A 17,164-nucleotide genomic window follows, 5' to 3' on the forward strand; every position below is an offset into this window, starting at 1 on the left:
GGAAAGCTCCCTGCAATGCACGCCCTAGTGCCCGAATCCTATGGATGTACCCTACACAGCAAAAGGGACTTTGCAGATGCGTCTTAAAATGAGGAGTTGGTCTTGGAGTAGCCAGGTGGGCCCAGCGTCATCACAGGGTCTCCATGAGAGGGAGGCAGGAAAGTTAGTGTGAGGGAGACTGAAGAGGCTATGCTGCTGGCTCTGAAGGTGGAGAAGGAGCCGTGAGCCAAAGGGCGCAGGTCCCTCTAGAAAGATGGAAAAGGCAAGTTAGAGATTCTCTCTGGATCCCCAAGAAGGAACCAGAGCCGCCCACCCATTTTCAAACATCTGACCTCCAGGCTGTGAAAGGATAAATCTGCGTTACTGCAAGCCCCTCGATTGGTAGAAATGTGTTACAGCAGCCACGGGATCGGTGTCCCAGCCTCAAGGGCCACACAGGGCTGGTAGAAGGGGATTTGAGAGGTGGAGTCAGAAGTGTTTCAGACAAGACCCCGTATCCTTGCCCACCTTCTTCCTGCCCGTCCGATGGAGCCTGGTGCTGCCTGGAAATGACCCTCGGACTTATTTACATAGGTGTCAGTAGATGGCAGGGAGAGCAGGTACCGGCCGGGCTCACAAGACCAGTGCTGTCACCAACAAGACCTGAAGGAAGCAGGAAGGAGCGTGAGGCTTGGCCAGTGACCAGAGCTGCTCCTCAGAATCAGGCAGGAGGGGTCAGCAAAGAGACCTGCAGTCTCTGATCCTCAGCCCAATCCCGGGGGAAGCCCAAGGGCCTGGAGCCCACTGCCTGGAGCATCCAAACAAGCCCTGCCCCCACTTCCCGGGCAGAAAACAGAGAGAAAACAGAGAGGGTTAAAAAAAAAACAAAAACAGAGAGGGTTAGATGGATAGGACCTCTGGCCACAGGGGAACGAAGCTCCTCTGGGAAAAAGAAACCACACTTCAACAGCATCACCATGAAAATATTTATTTGTGATAATCATAAGTCAGTAAGACCAGAACAGACAGACACAGCCTCGACAGCGCTGCAAGGGGTTTATGTTTAAAACACATCCACAGGCGCACAGTAGGTGGGGCTGGCAAGTAGAGCACAGGGCTAGTGAAGCCGTCGCCGGAACCGCAGGGAGCCCTTCTGGTCCCAAGGTTGTATCATTTCCCCCAGATTCTGGAAGGACAGGGTCGGCACCAACTGGCCTGAGTCAGAGCCTCAGTCCTCCTGCGGGTCCAGGTTTGTAACCGTTACGGGAAATCCCAAGTGAAATTCTACAAGTATGCAGCTCCGAAGCCAAAAACATTCAACACGCCACCCACACACGCCTTATCCTTCAGGGGCTGCGTGAAGTAAGAATTCACTTCCACCTCCCCAGCCTCAACACTGACGCCTCCCATTACCAAGACATGGTCCCAGGTATTATGCAGAAACGCACAAATTGCCTCTATCCCCTCTTCACTCTTTGGGGCACACTGGGGGCACTGCTGCCAGGCTCATCCATTCCCTTCGTCTGTCCCTCCTCCATCCTGGCCGTGACCCACACTCACCTTCCTTGTGCCAGAAGCTGGGGGCTGTGTGAGAAAGCAACAGTGGTCCCGAACCCGCTGACCCAGCTCTGTATCCTTGGCTGCATGAGGACCAAGACCCCTGTCTGGGGGGCTCCCGAGCAAAGGGCCCGAGGGCGGTGTGCCCCCTCTGTTTGGGCGGAGGGCAGCTCTCGCAGGACTGCGCTGCCCCCGGCCAGACTGAGTGGCCCATGGCATGTCCTTCCAAGCGTGTTTCCTGCTGCAGAAAATTGGGCTGCTGAGGGGCCAGGAGTGTCCTTCACTGCAACCCTGGAGCTTGGGACCCCTCCCTGAGCACAGGGCTCTGCTCGGCTCTGACAGTGGTGAGCTTTAAAAACGCCTGTTTACTCTGCCAGGAGTTAAAAAGAAAATTCTTAAAAGAACTTTCCATTCATATAAAGTTAAAATATTCTCTAAGCCAGACCTAAAATCACTTGCCAAATGACCAAACGAACACACCCTGTTGTGAGCAAAGACCTCTAGTAAAAGGCAGGAATGTAGCTTGTAAGACAACGTTTCTTGATCGGTGTCTTTGCACATTAAGAACAAGACGTCTTGCACCAAGAATGAACTGCAGGAGTCCAGGGGAAGACAGGGGCTAAGGAGAGCTCAAGGTTTTAGGAACTGGGACCCTGGGCCATGTGGCAGACTCACTCAGGGCCCCCTCCCCATGCAGCGAACAGACTACAAACCCCGGTTCTGGTTCCGATCGCCAGACAGGAGAGCCCCTGAAGAAACATCCCTAGAAAGGTGGCAGCTGTGTTGCATCATGGGGTGGGGGGGCTTGTGGCAGGGTGGGGTAGGGGGAGGGGGAGTGGGATGGTCGGTGAGCTGCAGGATCTGTGCCCTCACTGCCCCCTGCTGGCAGAGACCAGAAGCAAGGTAGGCCTCAAACCAGTGTGAAGTCGCTTTAGTAGTGACTCTGTGCGACCCCATGGACTGTAACCCACCAGGCTCCTCTCTCCATGGGATTCTCCAGGCAAGAACACTGGAGTGAGTTGCCAAGCCCTTCTCCAGGGGATCTTCCCAACCCAGGGATCGAACCTGTGTCTCTTACATCTCCTGCACTGGCAGGCGGGCTTTTTACCACCAGTGCCACCTGGGAAGCCCTCCGAAAACAACAGAGCTGTCTACAAAAGCAGGCTCCTGCTCAGGATGCTCATGGCTGCAGAAGCAGACACAGACTCAGGCACGGCAGCTCGGCACAAGGCTGCAAGGCCACACGTGTGCAGCACTTGATCCCTGCTTGGTGGGGGACCAGCCTGACGGCTCTCATGGGAGATCTGGAGAACACTGCAGGAGGGGGGCGGACCCTTCTGGGGAGAAGACATGCTTCCTGACCAAGCAGGCCCAAGTTCAAGGCTTCCTGGCCTCGAGCCATAGACCTGGGCTCCCAGACGGAGAAGGCCCGCCTTCCTGAGGGCCAGGGGTCCCTGAGTGCCCCCTGGCACATCCACCTGCCGCCTCCCTCAGTAGACACAGGAGTCAGCTCTCCAGGGAGTCAGGATGCAGACAGCTACTCGGGGTGATGAGAAGGGAAGCCCCCACCAGCTGGGCAGCGGGAGGTGGTGTGGACCCGAAATGGGTGGGCCTGGGATCTCAGAACTGAGTCTGAGGGCCACACGGCTGCCACCCAGACTCAGAAAGCCAGGACCATGTGGCAGCAGCCCTGTGGGCAGATACCACTCTGCTCCTCAACACACTCCCCTCCTTCTGGCCCAGGCAGGTGCTGAGGGGTCCTGAGCAGACCCCTCCCCACCTCAGAGGGAGACCTGAGACCAGGCGGGCAGCCAGGGCGGGTTATTCTGGCATGGAGCACAGCCCAGTTCTGTGGTCACAGGCACTGTGATTCACAGATATGGGCCCCGCTGCCTCAGGCAGGTGGTCCCGAGAGGGTGTGTGCACAGTGCGGTCCAGGGGCCTCCAGACAGAACAGTGTCCTCTCCTCTCTGGTGTGAACTGACAAGCGAACAGGAGGTCCGAGCAATGAGAAGGTCAGGAGCCCCAAGACAGGCTCAGCCACTGCGAAATTAAACACACTCTGAAGACTGGGTCTGACAAATTTAAGGATAACAGAGCATTGTTTTCCACAATCGCCGACACTTCTCACAAAAACAGCACAGGCTAGCCTGGCTACCTCTGCAGGACTTGGCACTGATTCAAGGCTGGCTGAAGAAGAAGGACCATGTTTTGTAATCTGTCTCTAAGGTCTCCAGGAGAAGGTTTGAAATCTACACCCTGGGAATAAGCAAGCCATTCAGGGCCAATATAGCTCTCATCTTAAATTACTATTTTTTGTTACTCAACTATATAGAAAGTAAAAAAAATAAAAAGGTTTATTCTAACTTGGACCCAAACTGTATGAGAACCCACTGCTGCTGGGCATGGGTAAGTTCTGGATGGGAAATTCCGAAGAGACAGCCAGGACCTCTGCTGTTGTCACGACAGATGGACTAGGTCCCCAGGCAAAGGAGCCTGCGATACACAGGTTCAGCAACATCACGACAAAGAGTGCACTTTGCTTGCGTGGGGAGGTCGGAGGTGGTTCTCACAGAAGGTCAGGGTCTCTCTGTGGGTCCCGAGCACCCCAGACACTCCCAGGAGCCCCAGTTTCCTTCTCCTAGTGCCCCAGCCTTTCCTCACAGCTGTGGCTTCATGGTTCAAGGAGACAGAAGAGCTCACGGTTTTACCGGTGGAACGGTTCTGATTGTTCTGTGTATGATACTGAGAATTAAGAGCTAAACCCACAGTGGGGGCCAGGACCAAGAAGCACACTGTTTGCCAAGTGCATTTTTCTTTAACTTCACGGTGCGCACAAAACAAGCTGCTACCCCCAACACCATGTTTTCAGGGCGGGTTTTTACCATCTCGTTGAGATAATCAAGTTTCTTGCTTACAAGTGTAAGTCATCTTACACGTGCTCTCCCTAAGTTTTTTTTTTTTTTAAAACAGGAAACAGAAAGAAAGAAAAAAAAAAAGATTTCCCACGGGCTGGCGGTGCGGCCGTCTCTGAGCTCTAGTTGGCATTGACCGTCTTTTCCATGAAAGGCTTCGTGAAGGCCAGAGCCCTGTGGGACTATGGTGGGTCCCTGGCTGCTCTACTCAGGGGCTGTCCCCCGCCAGGTCTTCCTGCTCCTCCTAGGCCAGCAGGCCTTGCAGGGACCAGGAACCAGGACAAGGACACATGCCCTGACCCACTGACCCACTGGTCACTGCAGGGAGCTGAGAACCCTGACCCTGTACACAGAACTAATGCCCGAGTTACAACATTCAGAACATGAGCGGAGTGGGGGAGAAAGACGAGAAGGGGTGCACAGAGTCCAGGGGAGACCAGCCTGCCTTCATCCGGGGGCATCTTCAACGCAGGGAAGAAGGCAGTCCTGAGGCGGTGAGCATCCTGGAGACACAGGCCCATCCTCAGGAGGGGTCCTGCCTGTGGGGCCGGGGCTGCCCTAGGAGAGCCTGCTTCCCCAGGGATGCCCATCTGGGCCCCGACATCCTGTAGTCTCCCCGCTTTCCTCCAGGCTGTGGGCTTCCGAGAGATGCAAACCCCGCAGGCCCCAGAATTGGGGGTGGGCTCTGAGCATGGGGACACCCTGCCAGGATCCACGCCAGGGGAGGGTCCTCAAAGTTCTGGGCGGGAGCCGGGGAGGTCACCCAAGCAGCGGATGACAGGACTGGTGTCAGGGCTTGCGCCCCACCCACGGTGGGGAGGAGCGGAGCTGCGCCTTGCTTCCTGGCACCTGGCGGGCACGGGACAGAGCAGCAGGGGAGCCGGGGCAGGGGGACAAGAGAACTGGGGGTGGGGTTGCACACACTAGCGGGGGGCGGGGCAGGAGCCCACCTTCGCCTTCTGGACACACCTGTCACCAGCAGTGGGCGGCAAGTACACAGCATGTGACCAACTGGCTCGACCGTAAGGAGCCTGAAGACCCACAGGCGCCCTCAGCCACACACCAGCCTCTGTCCCGTGGGGGTGCCTAGGGACGCTGAGTTACACGGCTGGCCCCCTCCCTGAAACACGAGAGATGTGCAGATTTCCGGGGTCTTGGGAAGGTCCCCGCCAAAGTGACTGTGCAGCGTTTGTGCGTCCGAGCTTCAGGAACTCGTTCATACCAAGAACAGAAGCGGAGACCCTGAAACCCCCAGGGGCTGCCCTGCAGCAAAGCAAGAGGCAAAACATTCTGAACGGGGAACACAGAAGGAGAGCTCAGAGCAAGGATAAAGACATTTACATCACTTTTTGGACATGAACACTAACCCCGACTCGCTGCGAGAGGCGGACACTGTGGTCTCCCTGGGCCCCGCGCTCAGGAAGGGGACACGCCATGTGCCCCAAGCCAGCCCAGGGCCCAGAGACCTGAACACGGAGCTGGTTTTCCAGGAACCTTGGGGGAGGGGAGCTGGGGGTCCCAAATTACAAATCTCTGTGATCATTTTGTTATTTTTAAAAAGCACGACTGGCACATTTTCACAATTAAGACCAGTGGATGCTGGACACTCACGAAAGAAAACAAATACCAAGTTTCAGTCACACCTCTAAGGCAGACATTTTTCACAAGGTCGGAAACGGAGACACCTAACACTGGGCGTGACGGAGGCGGGTCCGCGCGGCTCTCACAGCACCGTGGCCTGGACGACGATCTCGGGGCTCTCGATGTCCTTCTTGCTCTGCACCATCCTCAACTCCAGCTGGGCAGGGCTGGGTTTCACTCCTTCCCCAGACTTGGCTGCAGGACAAGCAGAGCATTGACGACAGGGCCGGGGCCGGGGGGGAGAGTCATTCCGAATTTCTCTCTTCCTTCCCTTTGCCTTTGGGGTGAGCCCCAGCGCTCATCCCTGAGTGTCCATCTCTGCAGGGACAGACATGCTGCTCCTCCCCAGCGCTGACGGCCTCGGCCAGGGGGGCAGCGGGAGCCTCGGCCTGCATGACGCCGCCCCACAGCTTTGCCGCCCGCCCGCCCACCCGCCAGGTCTACCTTTCGCACACTTGATGGTGCGCTGCAGAACCCCACACCTTTGCCGCCCGCCCGCCCGCCCGCCCGCCAGGTCTACCTTTCGCACACTTGATGGTGCGCTGCAGAACGTGGTGCATGGCTGACACGGTCTTCTCACAGGCTACCTGCAGGGGGGAGGACGCTGAGTCCCGCCACACGGGGCGCTCTGCCCCCAGCCCCATGTTGCCCGAATGGACGCAGCCCACCAACAGGGCGCCGGCTCCACGATCACACACTCCCCCAACCAGGAGAGCCGAGCAGAGGGGACTGTGTGCTGAACAGACCACAGGCAACCGTCAGGACTGCCTGGCACGTGGTAGGTGCCTAATAAGCATTTCAGGAATCCATCTGTTATAGAGAACGTACAAGGAAAGAGCTCCTGCCCCCAGGCTGGCCAGAGTCCCTGTGTGCTGGCCTTGCCAAGTTAAAGACAGGGTTCAGCAATGCCGGTAGGCAAGCGGACTCCCTCCCCGACAGCGGGGTCTGGGCTGAGCTGAACTCAGGTTTGGCAGAGGGCGGCCCCAAGAGGCCTCGGTCTAGGCCTCGGGCTTCCAGTGGACCGTGAAGCAGGTCTGAGCTCACCCTCTGCCTCCAGGGAGGAAGGAGGAAGAGAAATGGAAGGATGTTGGCTTGGAGTCACAGCACTCACCCAAGCCTTGCGGGTGATGGGAAGGGCCCTGTCCCACCCCGCATTTCGCAACACCAAGCGGGTCACCCAGCCATGCTGACCACCGAGGAGGGTGCACACAGGCCCCCAGTGAAGGAGGGCAGTGCAGAGGGAGGTCAAAAGACACAGTTGTGTCGCCTCCGCCTGACCACACAGCACGCAGCAAGGGCGCCATTCCCCAGGTTACCAACCCAGTCTTGCAACCGCTCGCCTGGCCAGCACACAGGGGCACTGCGGACATTCACACACTAAGTTGGGGGAGGGACAGACAGGGGACATTCCGTAGGAAGAGATGGGTCTCCAGCAGGTCTGACCGCAGGGACTGCGTTCTGGGATGCCCTGCCCCTGGATTTCCCTCCCGGGATGCTTTTGGACCTTGAGTTGCTGAGGCCGCAGCTCCCGTGTCCCCACGAAGCCCGAGATTTCACTGGGTTCAGGACCTCCCGTGAGTTGGCCCGGCCAACTCCAGCATCTTAACGTGCCGTCCCCTTTACACCCCACTGACCTTGAGGTTGTTGGGGTGCTTGTGTGTCCACGCCAAGAGCATGGCAGCGAAGAGGTCCCCGGTGCCCACAAAGACCGCGTCCACCTTGTGCATCTCCATGCGGATGCGCTGCGTCACCATAGAGCCGTCGGGAGCCCCTGGGGGGAAGAGTCCAGCATCTGGGGCCCCAGATCCTCGGCTGGCAGAGGCCCCGCAGTGTGGCCTGGGAACTGGCCAGCCCTCCCCTGCACAGTGTTGGGGGCTCGGCCAGCCTGGATCCCCATGCTCCCCAATGACCGCCCATCCCAAGTGAGAAAGTGAGGGACTGGGGCCCCAGAGGGCTACACAGTCAGAGCGGCCTGTGGGGGGACAGTGTGCAGCCTGAAGACGAGGGGCCAGCACATGCCAGGCTGGTGCAGCAGGAGCCGCAGGAGATCTAGAGTTGTAGGGACCACGTGAACTGGCTGAAGTGGGGGTGCGTGTGCAGGCCTGTGTGCATGAGTATCTATAAGTGTCCTTTTGCACAGACAGAAAGCCACGCATGTGGGACTGCTCTCTGGGCCAGTGAGGTGACCCCTGGCTTCTGTCGTTTTACGCTGTGGCAGCCGCATAATTAAAATACTGACATGGCAGAGTGTGAGATGAACTCCCAGTGATGTCAACACCAGGACCAGCTCCGAGGTCAGGTGGGGTGAGGGTGGGGAGACGCCTGGTTTCCCTAGCAGCTGGGCTCCAGCTGGCTGGTCCCCGTGACCCTGGAGTCTCTAAGAGGGGACGCTATCCGATACTGTGCTACCAGCTTGGCAATGGACACGGAGCACTGAGTGGTGACCCTGGGAGAGTGGTCAGCACCCCACGCTCACTGGATCCCAATTCACAGAAACCTCTCCTGATTCTGTTTCCAATCTGGTCTTGGGAGAAGAAAGGTGTTGGGAAAAGAAAGCTGGCCACTGCCGAGTCAGGCAGGATTTTCTTTCCACTGAACCCAGCCTCGGAAGCCTCAAGGGACCTGCAGCAGGAGGGAGCACAGCGCCGGGTAGGGACCTACGTGTCCTCTGGCTCCCCAGAGCCATCAGGTAGTCACTGCCCCTCGGGGACAGCAGGTCCGAACTGGTGATGACCACTGTGTCCGGGCCCATGGAGTGCAGCATATCCATCACCTGCCGGACACAGGGAGCGCATTAGCCACGCCTCCGCCACAGCCAGGGAGCTGCCCCCCACCGCCCCCTCATACCCTTCAGACTCTTAGAGTCTGGATGGGAGGGAGGCAGAGGCTGAGAATGTGTGAGCCACACCCTGGCCTCGCCCAATGCCCTCCCCGTCGCCCAGCACTGACCGCTTGGCCAGGTTATAGCGGTATCCCAGTTCCCCACCCCCACCCTGAACTTCAAGTCCAAGGGTGCAAGCCTGTTGGCCCCCACCCTGCACGCCACCTGTGCCCAAACCCTGGAGGAGTGAGCCAACCCACCAGGCCATGGCCCTCCCGTCTTCCCTCACCAGGGCTCTGGGGTGGCAGGAGCCACGCCCGGCAACCCCCAAGCAACAGTAGATTCCACCCCGTCCATCCTGGGAAGCTTCGAACTCATCTTTTATTCATTCAACAGACACACACCCCCTCCCTCCCCAGCAGCACACGCACTGGGGGGCACCGTGCGGCAAAGTGCCGCTAAGCCAGAGTGGATGGAGGGGAGCGGGTAGGGCTCGTGCCAGGTGGGAGGAGGCGACCACTACTGAGCCAGGGCCTGCGGCAGGGGAGGCCGCCAGCCAGAGGGTCGTGTCCTAATGAGGAATGGACACCCTGTCTTCCCCATACTAATGCCTCAGAGGAGCGTGGGTTAGCCCGCGGGTGGGGGCCTGGCCAAGCAGACTCTGGGAGACGAGTCCTCTGCCACACACACACACACGTGTGCACCCAGAGCACACCCATGCACATCCATCTGCATGCACCTGTCTGCATACTCGCAGACACACAACACATGCACATACCCCAAATGTACGCACACTCTCCCCATACACTACACGTACACAGCCTGAAGGCACGCACAGGATCACAGCACCACAAGGGGGCATGCCGTCAACACAGCACCCCTGCACCGGGTACCAGAAATGTCCTCTAGTTCCCAAGGCGGGCCAGTGAGATGGGGTCATCCTGACACCCCTGGCCACTCAGAGCAAGACCCTCAAAGCAGCGAAGGGGCTCCTCCCACCCCACTCTTCTGTCCCAGGGAGCCCTCTGCCTATTGGGGAAACACACACACACAGCCACGGGTCCAGGTGTGACCACAACTGGCCGTCACCAGCTCTGACCCAGGGCCCTGGATCCTTTGAGTGTGTTTCCTGGGCTGTGAAGTGAGCACAGCCTCTGAAGAGGCCCAGACATGAAAGGTATGAGGCCCTGGAGGCCCTGGTGCTCTGTACACTCAGCCCAGGGGTGGTAACCCCACCTAAGGCGGAATCCTGGCAAGAGGCCTATGGACCTGAGCAAGTCCCGAGGGAAGGCTGAAAAGAACTCTGATGAAATCTCACCCAGGGCTGCAGGGAGGCCCAGCCCCTCCTTCCTGTATGGACTCCAGAAACCCCAGCCAGCCAGCCCCCGAGGGACAAATCCATCCTGTGCAAAAAATCTTCACCCTCGTTGTGTGCACACACCCCCACGCACTCTCACATGTGCACACGGATGGGACACACCCTGTAGATACACACAGAGACTGGGGTGATGACCACAAGCCCGGGAACGCGAGGACTGCCAGTCACCTCCAGAGGGTGGGGGACAGGCCGGAAGGGATTCTCCTGCAGGACAGACAGAACACAGCCAGCCCACCGCTCTGGCCTCAGGGACCCTCAGAGCAAAACTTCTGTTGTTCTAAGGCACCCTGTCTGCAGCCCTTTGGGACGGCTGCCCTGGACCCTCCTGTGGGGACAGCTGTGATGAGCAGTGCATGCATCCAGACCCAGCAGGCACTAGGCTGCCCATGACCAACAAGTGGCTGAAACAGCATTTACAACGTGTCCCTGGCTGGCTGATAGGAAGCTGGATGCTGGCCACGAGGGCACCCATCTCCCATGCCTGAGGGCACGTGGCTGTCCACCCCACCACAAGCAGGGCTATCTGTTCCATGCCAGGTTCTGGAAGGTCTCCTTACCTCTAAGGCTTCTTCCTGGGTGTGGATCTTTCTCCCAGTCAGCAACCTGGAAGACAGACAGGCACAGGTGAGCCACTGCTTTCCCAGAGCCCACTGTAAGAGTCCAGGGCTCTGGCGCACTGGTGACCCCTCATGCCCACTGGGAACTGACTTGGCATCTGCCAGCCATCATGGACCAGGAGGATACCATGTCTGGGGTTTGACTCATATTTCTGAGTCAGCTTTAAAAGGGACTCACAAGTCACAGCGGGTGGTGAAATCCCAGATTACGGTTGATGTTTGCACGTTAACAATGAGGAAGGGTGGCCAGGCATGGTCACAGCAGAGTGCCCATGAGGGCGGCTGGCGTCCACAGCCAAACAGCTGTAACCTTGGTTGGCCATGTTTGCACGAGCCACCAACCACCAGGGATAGCTGGGCGAGCTGCCATCCCTCAGGATCGGCTGGTCCAGGTCAGGGAACCCCAGTCCCCAAGAATCCAGGAGCCCCATCCCTACTTTAAGGGGCGGTCTCAGAGCCTGCGGGGCTGTGGCTGACAGTCCAACAGAGCCGGATGCTACGGGAACCCACCCACTGCAGCGCTTAGCCAGCCCCACGGCCCGGGAGCCTACTTGTCACTCCCTGGACACCTGGCTCCCCCAGTCATCAGGGGGTGGTGGGGCTGGGCATCCAAGGAAGACCACTGGACAAGGACACTGGGCAGAGGGGTCGGCACAGTCCTTTTAACCTCATGTGGAGATTTAGGACATGGGCTTCAAAGCTCCAGGGGCAGCCTGCATCAGCTGCTGTGGGCTCTCCATCCCGTAGGCCGTTGTCAGCCAGGTGTGTCCTTGGCTCCTCAGGGCACCTCTGTCCCTTCCTGACCCCAAGAGGTCAGGAACATGCTGTTCGGGAACACGGCTGGGGGACAGCATGACCTCAGGGAGTCGGGGTAGGAAGACTAACCACTGCGGCTGATGACCAGCACCTGCCCTGGCACTCAGGTGGGCCTGGCGGCTCCCCAACATGGGAGGACCTGCCCTACACACTGGGGCCGCTCCGGTTCGGTCCCTGTCACTCTCCCCAAGGGGTAGGGGCCTGACAGCCCCAGGTTGGTTCAGGGGACTTACTCAGCCTCGAACTGGTTTGGGGTGATGATGTCTGCGACGGGTACCACCTTCTCTCTGTAAACGGGGAGGAGGTCGTCGGGGACGTACTGTGGGGAGAAGAGGGAGCAGGCTGACCCGTGGGAGCAGGGGTGGGACTTAGGGGGCAGGGGGCAGGCTGACCCGTGGGAGCAGGGGTGGGACCTAGGGGGAAGGGGGCAGGCTGACCCGCGGGGGTGGGACCTAGGGGGAAGGGGGCAGGCTGACCCACGGGGGCGGGGGTGGGACCTAGGGGGAAGGGGGCAGGCTGACCCACGGGGGCGGGGGTGGGACCTAGGGGGAAGGGGGTAGGCTGACCCATGGGGGCGGGGGCAGGACAACTTAGCGGGGCTCGTGCTGCAGGGACCCCAAGGCAGGGCTGGGAGAGCCCTTCCGTCCTGATGATCTGGGTCAGGTCCCCACCAGCAGCTCTCCACCCCCTCTCCATGAGGACACCATCCACTCTACCCCTGGTCAGGGGCCGGAGCCCAGGCCCATTGCCAGCTGGTGTGTCATTGGTGGGCTAAGAGTGACTTCTATGGTTTTAAATGGTCGTGGGGGGTAGGGGGGGAGACAAAAGGATACCAGTACTTTGTGACGGAAGGCAAAAGAAGGGGGCAGCACAGGGTGAGATGATTAGACAGCGTTACTGACTCAATGGACACGAGTTTGAGCAAACTCAAGGAGATGGTGACGGACAGGGAAGCCTGGCGTGCTGCAGTCCATGGGGTCGCAAAGAGTCGGATACAACTTAGCGACTGAACAACATTTTGTGACACGTGAAAACGAGCAAATTTAAGCTCAAGTGCCCACACCTAAAATCTGATTAGAAAACAGCCATGTTCATCCTTTTGCAGATTATCTGCAGCTGCTTGAGCTACAACAAGGACGCATGGCCCTAAAACCCCTGCTCTCGGGCCTCCACAGAACCCCCTCTGCCAGCCCCGCTGCTCCTTCCTGACAGGGCAGCCTTCAGGTCTGCAAGCAGCATCTCGTCCAGGCAGACACCTAGAGGGCACGGGTGCCCAGCCCCGCTGACCTCCCCTGAACACGTGGGGACGCACTAACCATGGCGCCTTCTCCGTTGCGCTGGTCTCCCATCACGGGGTCGCACACTGTGGATACAAAGTGCACCTCGTCAGCAAACCTGTGGCTGTCCAGAGGGGCCCCCAGGCTTGTCTGGTGAAGTTCCACACACGCAGCTACAACAGGCAAAGTGCACTTCCCTGGAGGCCCAGTGGTTAAGAATCTGCCTGCCAGTGCAGGAGACACGGTCAATCCCTGGTCCAGGAAGATCCCATGTGCTGTGGAGCAACTAAGCCTCTGCACCACAACTACAGAGCCCGTGCTCCAGAGCCCGGGAGCCCACGCACCGCAGCTACCGAAGCCCGGGTGCCTTACAGCCCGTGCTCCACAACAACGAAAGCCCGCCGCAGTGAGAAGCCTGAGCAGCACAACCGACAGCAGCCCCCACGTGCTGCGGCGAGAGAGCCTAGGCACAATGCCGGCCTGGCACTGCCAAAGATAAATACGTGTTTAAAAAAATAAAACGGGAAAACACAGCACCCCCATCCTCATTTTCCTCCTTACCTGGCATTTTACATTTTCTGTCGGGGCCCCACCTGGGGAGTCTCTCATCCTAACCCCCCAGGGACAGGGTGGTCTCACATACACACCCAACCTGACACTGATCACAGCCTCTCTCACGCACCCCAGACCGACACCAGATTCACGGTGAAGATGCCTTTCAGGCTCTCGTCCCTGGAGGCCCAGCTGCGATAGAGCCCAAGTGCCGGGAGGGGCAGAACATGGAGTTGGGGCACCCAGAAGGAAGAGCACCCCAGCACCTACCATACACGAGCCTGGGGTTCTGCTGCTTCAGCTCCTGCACGATGTCCACCACCATGGCCAGGAAGGACTTGTCTCGTGTGTAGCCTTAGGGAGGGACAGAGACTCTTGTCACCCAACCTCGGCAGAGGAGACACAGCGCCACCACAGCTACCTGCCTGGAGAGTGGCTGGCAGAGCCCAGATCCGCCGCCAAGACAAGCGTCCCAACTGCAGGCACCCAGGGGACACCATGGGTGAGTGGGCAGCATTTTCCTTCCTCCCCTCCACTTTACAGAGTAAGCATGTTCACATCTCACCACACGTATAAATAAACGCAACTACGTGGGATTACACACCACAGGCCAGCACGTCGCTCACAGGAGTGTTTTCATCCCTGACCTCTTCCCAACACTGTACCTGTCCCCAGCCATGGGCACGGGGACCCCGGTGTGGAGATGCGGCACAGCCAGGACCCCCAAGGTCACTACCCGGACGTGGCAGTCACGAGGGCCCCACTGAGCTCCTCCTGGAGGCGCGACCGTCCCTCCTCGCGGGTGGCAGGAGAGGGAGCAGCCGGGTTGGGGTGCTCTGGGTCTCCCCACCAGCCCACCTGGGCAGGAGGCAGGCCTGGTTTCCCGTCCACACCCCTGGGCTCACCTGTGAGCACATAGTCATACTGATTCACGCTGTTCAGCTTCAGCCCGTCGTACAGCTCCTGGAGCTCGTCTGAGTTCAGCACTTGGCCCTTCCAGTGTGAGTAGCCTGGTGGGGGTGGGGTGGGGGGCAGAGCAGACCACGTGAGGCCCCGATGCTGCATGACGTCACCTGGGCACAGAGACTCGGCGGGTGCCCCTCAAAGCACATCCTGGGGTTGTTATCACTGAGTCGGGGACCCCCCTGCCCTTCCAGTGCAGTGAGGCCCACTCGGCAGCCCCTAACGACACCTGTGCTGCCTGCGTTGCACTGACAGATGGTTCGCAGGACTGCGTGATTTCTGCCCATCCTTCAGTGGGGCACCTGGGGGTGGCCCCACACGTCACGGTCCCCAGCTTTGCCAGACTCAGCTGTGTGCGTCCCCTATCCAGGCCAAGTGGCTTGAACAGTCACCTGGGCACCCTGGCAGGTAGGAGCTTCTCGCAGCCCCGCTCCCATCCAAGGTGAGCTGAAACCTATCCAAGTCTCAGGGCAAATCCCGACCGAGAGCCAGACATGAACTGGAAAGAGGCTGCAGCCTGGGTTCTTGGCCCAACAGGCACCCAGGTGAAGCCCCTACCCAGGCAGGCAGTGGGCCCTCACCTAGTCACCCACCAAGGACACCCCGAAGTCCACTCATGGCAAGTTTGTCCCTGGCGGCCCTAATGCCAAGAGGTACCCCATGAATGGATGGGTTTCTAAAGACATAAGGTAGAGCCTCGGAAGGCCTGATTTCTGCAACAACAGAGTTGAGTACCGACCACAAGTACAGGACCGGCTGTGGGCCTGGCGAAGGGGCTGCAGGGCTCTCCATGTGCGCATGGGGTGAGGGCCTGGCCGCCGCAGAGCAGCCTCTGAAAAAGCACACGGGGCAACGCCCAACAACCCATCAGCTATTCTCCAGGAAAGCATGGCCTCTGGTGGATCCCCATTCACGGGCCAGGAGGGGCAGGAGCAGGGAGGGTCCTGAGGCAAGGTGACCCACCCCTCAGCAGGGTGTCCCCACAGGTTCCGGTTCTGCTAAGAGCCGGCAGCCCTGGCTGGATCCCCACAAGTGTTGCTGCCACAGAATTCCATGGTCCAGGTGGGAGGAACCAGAGTCACTCCTGACCCGTGGTTTTCCGAACATCCTTCCAGACAGGGTGGGTTGTTTGTTGTGGTTCTCGTTGTGCAGATCTTGTGGGATCTCAGTTCCCAAACCAGGGACTGAACCTGGACACCTGGCGGTGAAAGCACCAAATCCTAACCAGTGGACCACCAGGGAATTCCCGACATCGTGGGGCTTGACCCCACCGCATGTGTACCGCGTTCTTGTCCGAGGACTGCTATGATCAAGAACCACAGGCCTCTGTGGTCCTCGAGGCCAGAGTCCAGGATCGAGGTGTCGCAGGGCCGGCTCCTCCTCCGTCCTCACGTGGTCATCCATGTGTGTGTCTGTGTCCTGATCTCCTCTAAGGACACCAGTCAGATGGGAGCAGGGCCACCCCAGTGACCCCACTTACCTTTAACTACCTCTTTAAAGGCCTCATCTCTAAACAGTCACATTTGAGGTTCCAGGAGTCAGGATCTTGACAGGTGAATTGAGGGGACACACTGTAGTCCGTAACACGCAAGTCAGCCCCTGCGGGGTCTCAAACACCCCCCACTCCCACCCAGGAGGCCAACTTCCTAACGAGATGAGAAGGTTCAGGCTCACAATGTTCAGAGCGCATCCCCACCTGCCCTCCGCACCACCCCTCCAATTCCCGCCACAGCCCTATCTCTCCTCTCCTAACTCAGGAGACCCTTCTGAAAGATGGGCACTGGGGTCCTCCATCCATGCCGCTCAACTTACAATTTACAAATGAAAGAAACCGCGGAGGCTGACCCCAAGGGTCCCAGCTCCTTCCTGTGCACCTGATCCCGCCCCCTAGGAGGGGACACCACCAGGCTGGCAGTGGATTACAACCACAGTCACACTCTGAACTCTACCAGCTGGACGGCTGGCCTGCCTCACCCACCGACCTCCAGCCCCATCCAGCTCCTCCCAGCCACTGCCCAAGGGCTGGGATAGCCCGTAACAGGAAAGCCCTGCTGAAGGAGCAACTGGAGAATGCTGGCCGCAGGCAGGGGCTGCCCTGGAGGGGAGGCTTAAAGTCTAAGCCAAATTGGCTCTTTTACTTTACAAACAAAAAGAAAAAAGCAAAAAAGAGGGCGGTAAAACCTATAAGCTCTGGGGAGGTTCACTGGACTGACAACTTCTGGGGACGCGTCCAAATGTCATTGTGCCCAGTACACTGGGGGAAGCAATGGCAGGAAAGGCTTTTTACTGAGAGCGGTATGTTCTCCATCTGAACCCAGCATAGTTCCTCCTCCATTGATGTCTGTTACCCACTCCCGCCAAGAACCAGGCACCTTTCCGCATATCTGATGCTGGGCCACCTGCCAGAGCTTCTGGGACGTTCTGTGCTCCGAGATTCCGTCTGGGTTCATAGTAACTTCAAAGAAGGGACGTGGTGACATTTCTAAGAACTGAGAGGCTTTGTCCCCCTGATGCCATTAACTCAGTGCAGGGCGGATCCGAGGCCACAGGGCCCTTGCCTGGTGTTTCAGGGGCTTTCCAAGGGCCGAGACCTCATGAATCCGAGCCAGCAATCCCACGGGCTGCCCTTGGGTCCCCGTACACAGAGA

The 17,164-nt window shown here is 58.9% G+C and overlaps 1 protein-coding gene across 4 annotated transcripts in view; it reads right to left on the reverse strand.

The window, feature by feature from the left end:
* Positions 1-951: 951 nt before the first annotated feature.
* PDXK (pyridoxal kinase) overlaps positions 952-17,164 on the reverse strand; it is a 30,635-nt gene continuing 14,422 nt past the window's right edge. For 2 of the 4 annotated variants that reach the window (XM_086334375.1, XM_086334213.1), the window contains exons 3-11: positions 14,459-14,563; positions 13,824-13,907; positions 13,041-13,087; positions 11,958-12,043; positions 10,849-10,894; positions 8,754-8,865; positions 7,727-7,863; positions 6,613-6,679; positions 952-6,287 (exon numbers count right to left, since the gene is read on the reverse strand). In XM_086334375.1, the coding sequence (XP_086190501.1) occupies positions 6,175-6,287; positions 6,613-6,679; positions 7,727-7,863; positions 8,754-8,865; positions 10,849-10,894; positions 11,958-12,043; positions 13,041-13,087; positions 13,824-13,907; positions 14,459-14,563 (797 nt within the window). In that variant the 3' untranslated portion in view covers positions 952-6,174. Of the gene's footprint in view, positions 6,288-6,612; positions 6,680-7,726; positions 7,864-8,753; positions 8,866-10,848; positions 10,895-11,957; positions 12,044-13,040; positions 13,088-13,823; positions 13,908-14,458; positions 14,564-15,255; positions 15,946-17,164 lie in introns of those variants that run through there. The other 2 variants (XM_086334464.1, XM_086334298.1) reach the window with 2 other exon arrangements.

This window comes from Bos grunniens, chromosome 1 (assembly GCF_055505025.1).
Source record: "Bos grunniens cultivar Pamir isolate PY7600 chromosome 1, Bosgru_T2T1.0, whole genome shotgun sequence".
In the NCBI taxonomy this organism is placed as follows: domain Eukaryota; kingdom Metazoa; phylum Chordata; class Mammalia; order Artiodactyla; family Bovidae; genus Bos; species Bos grunniens.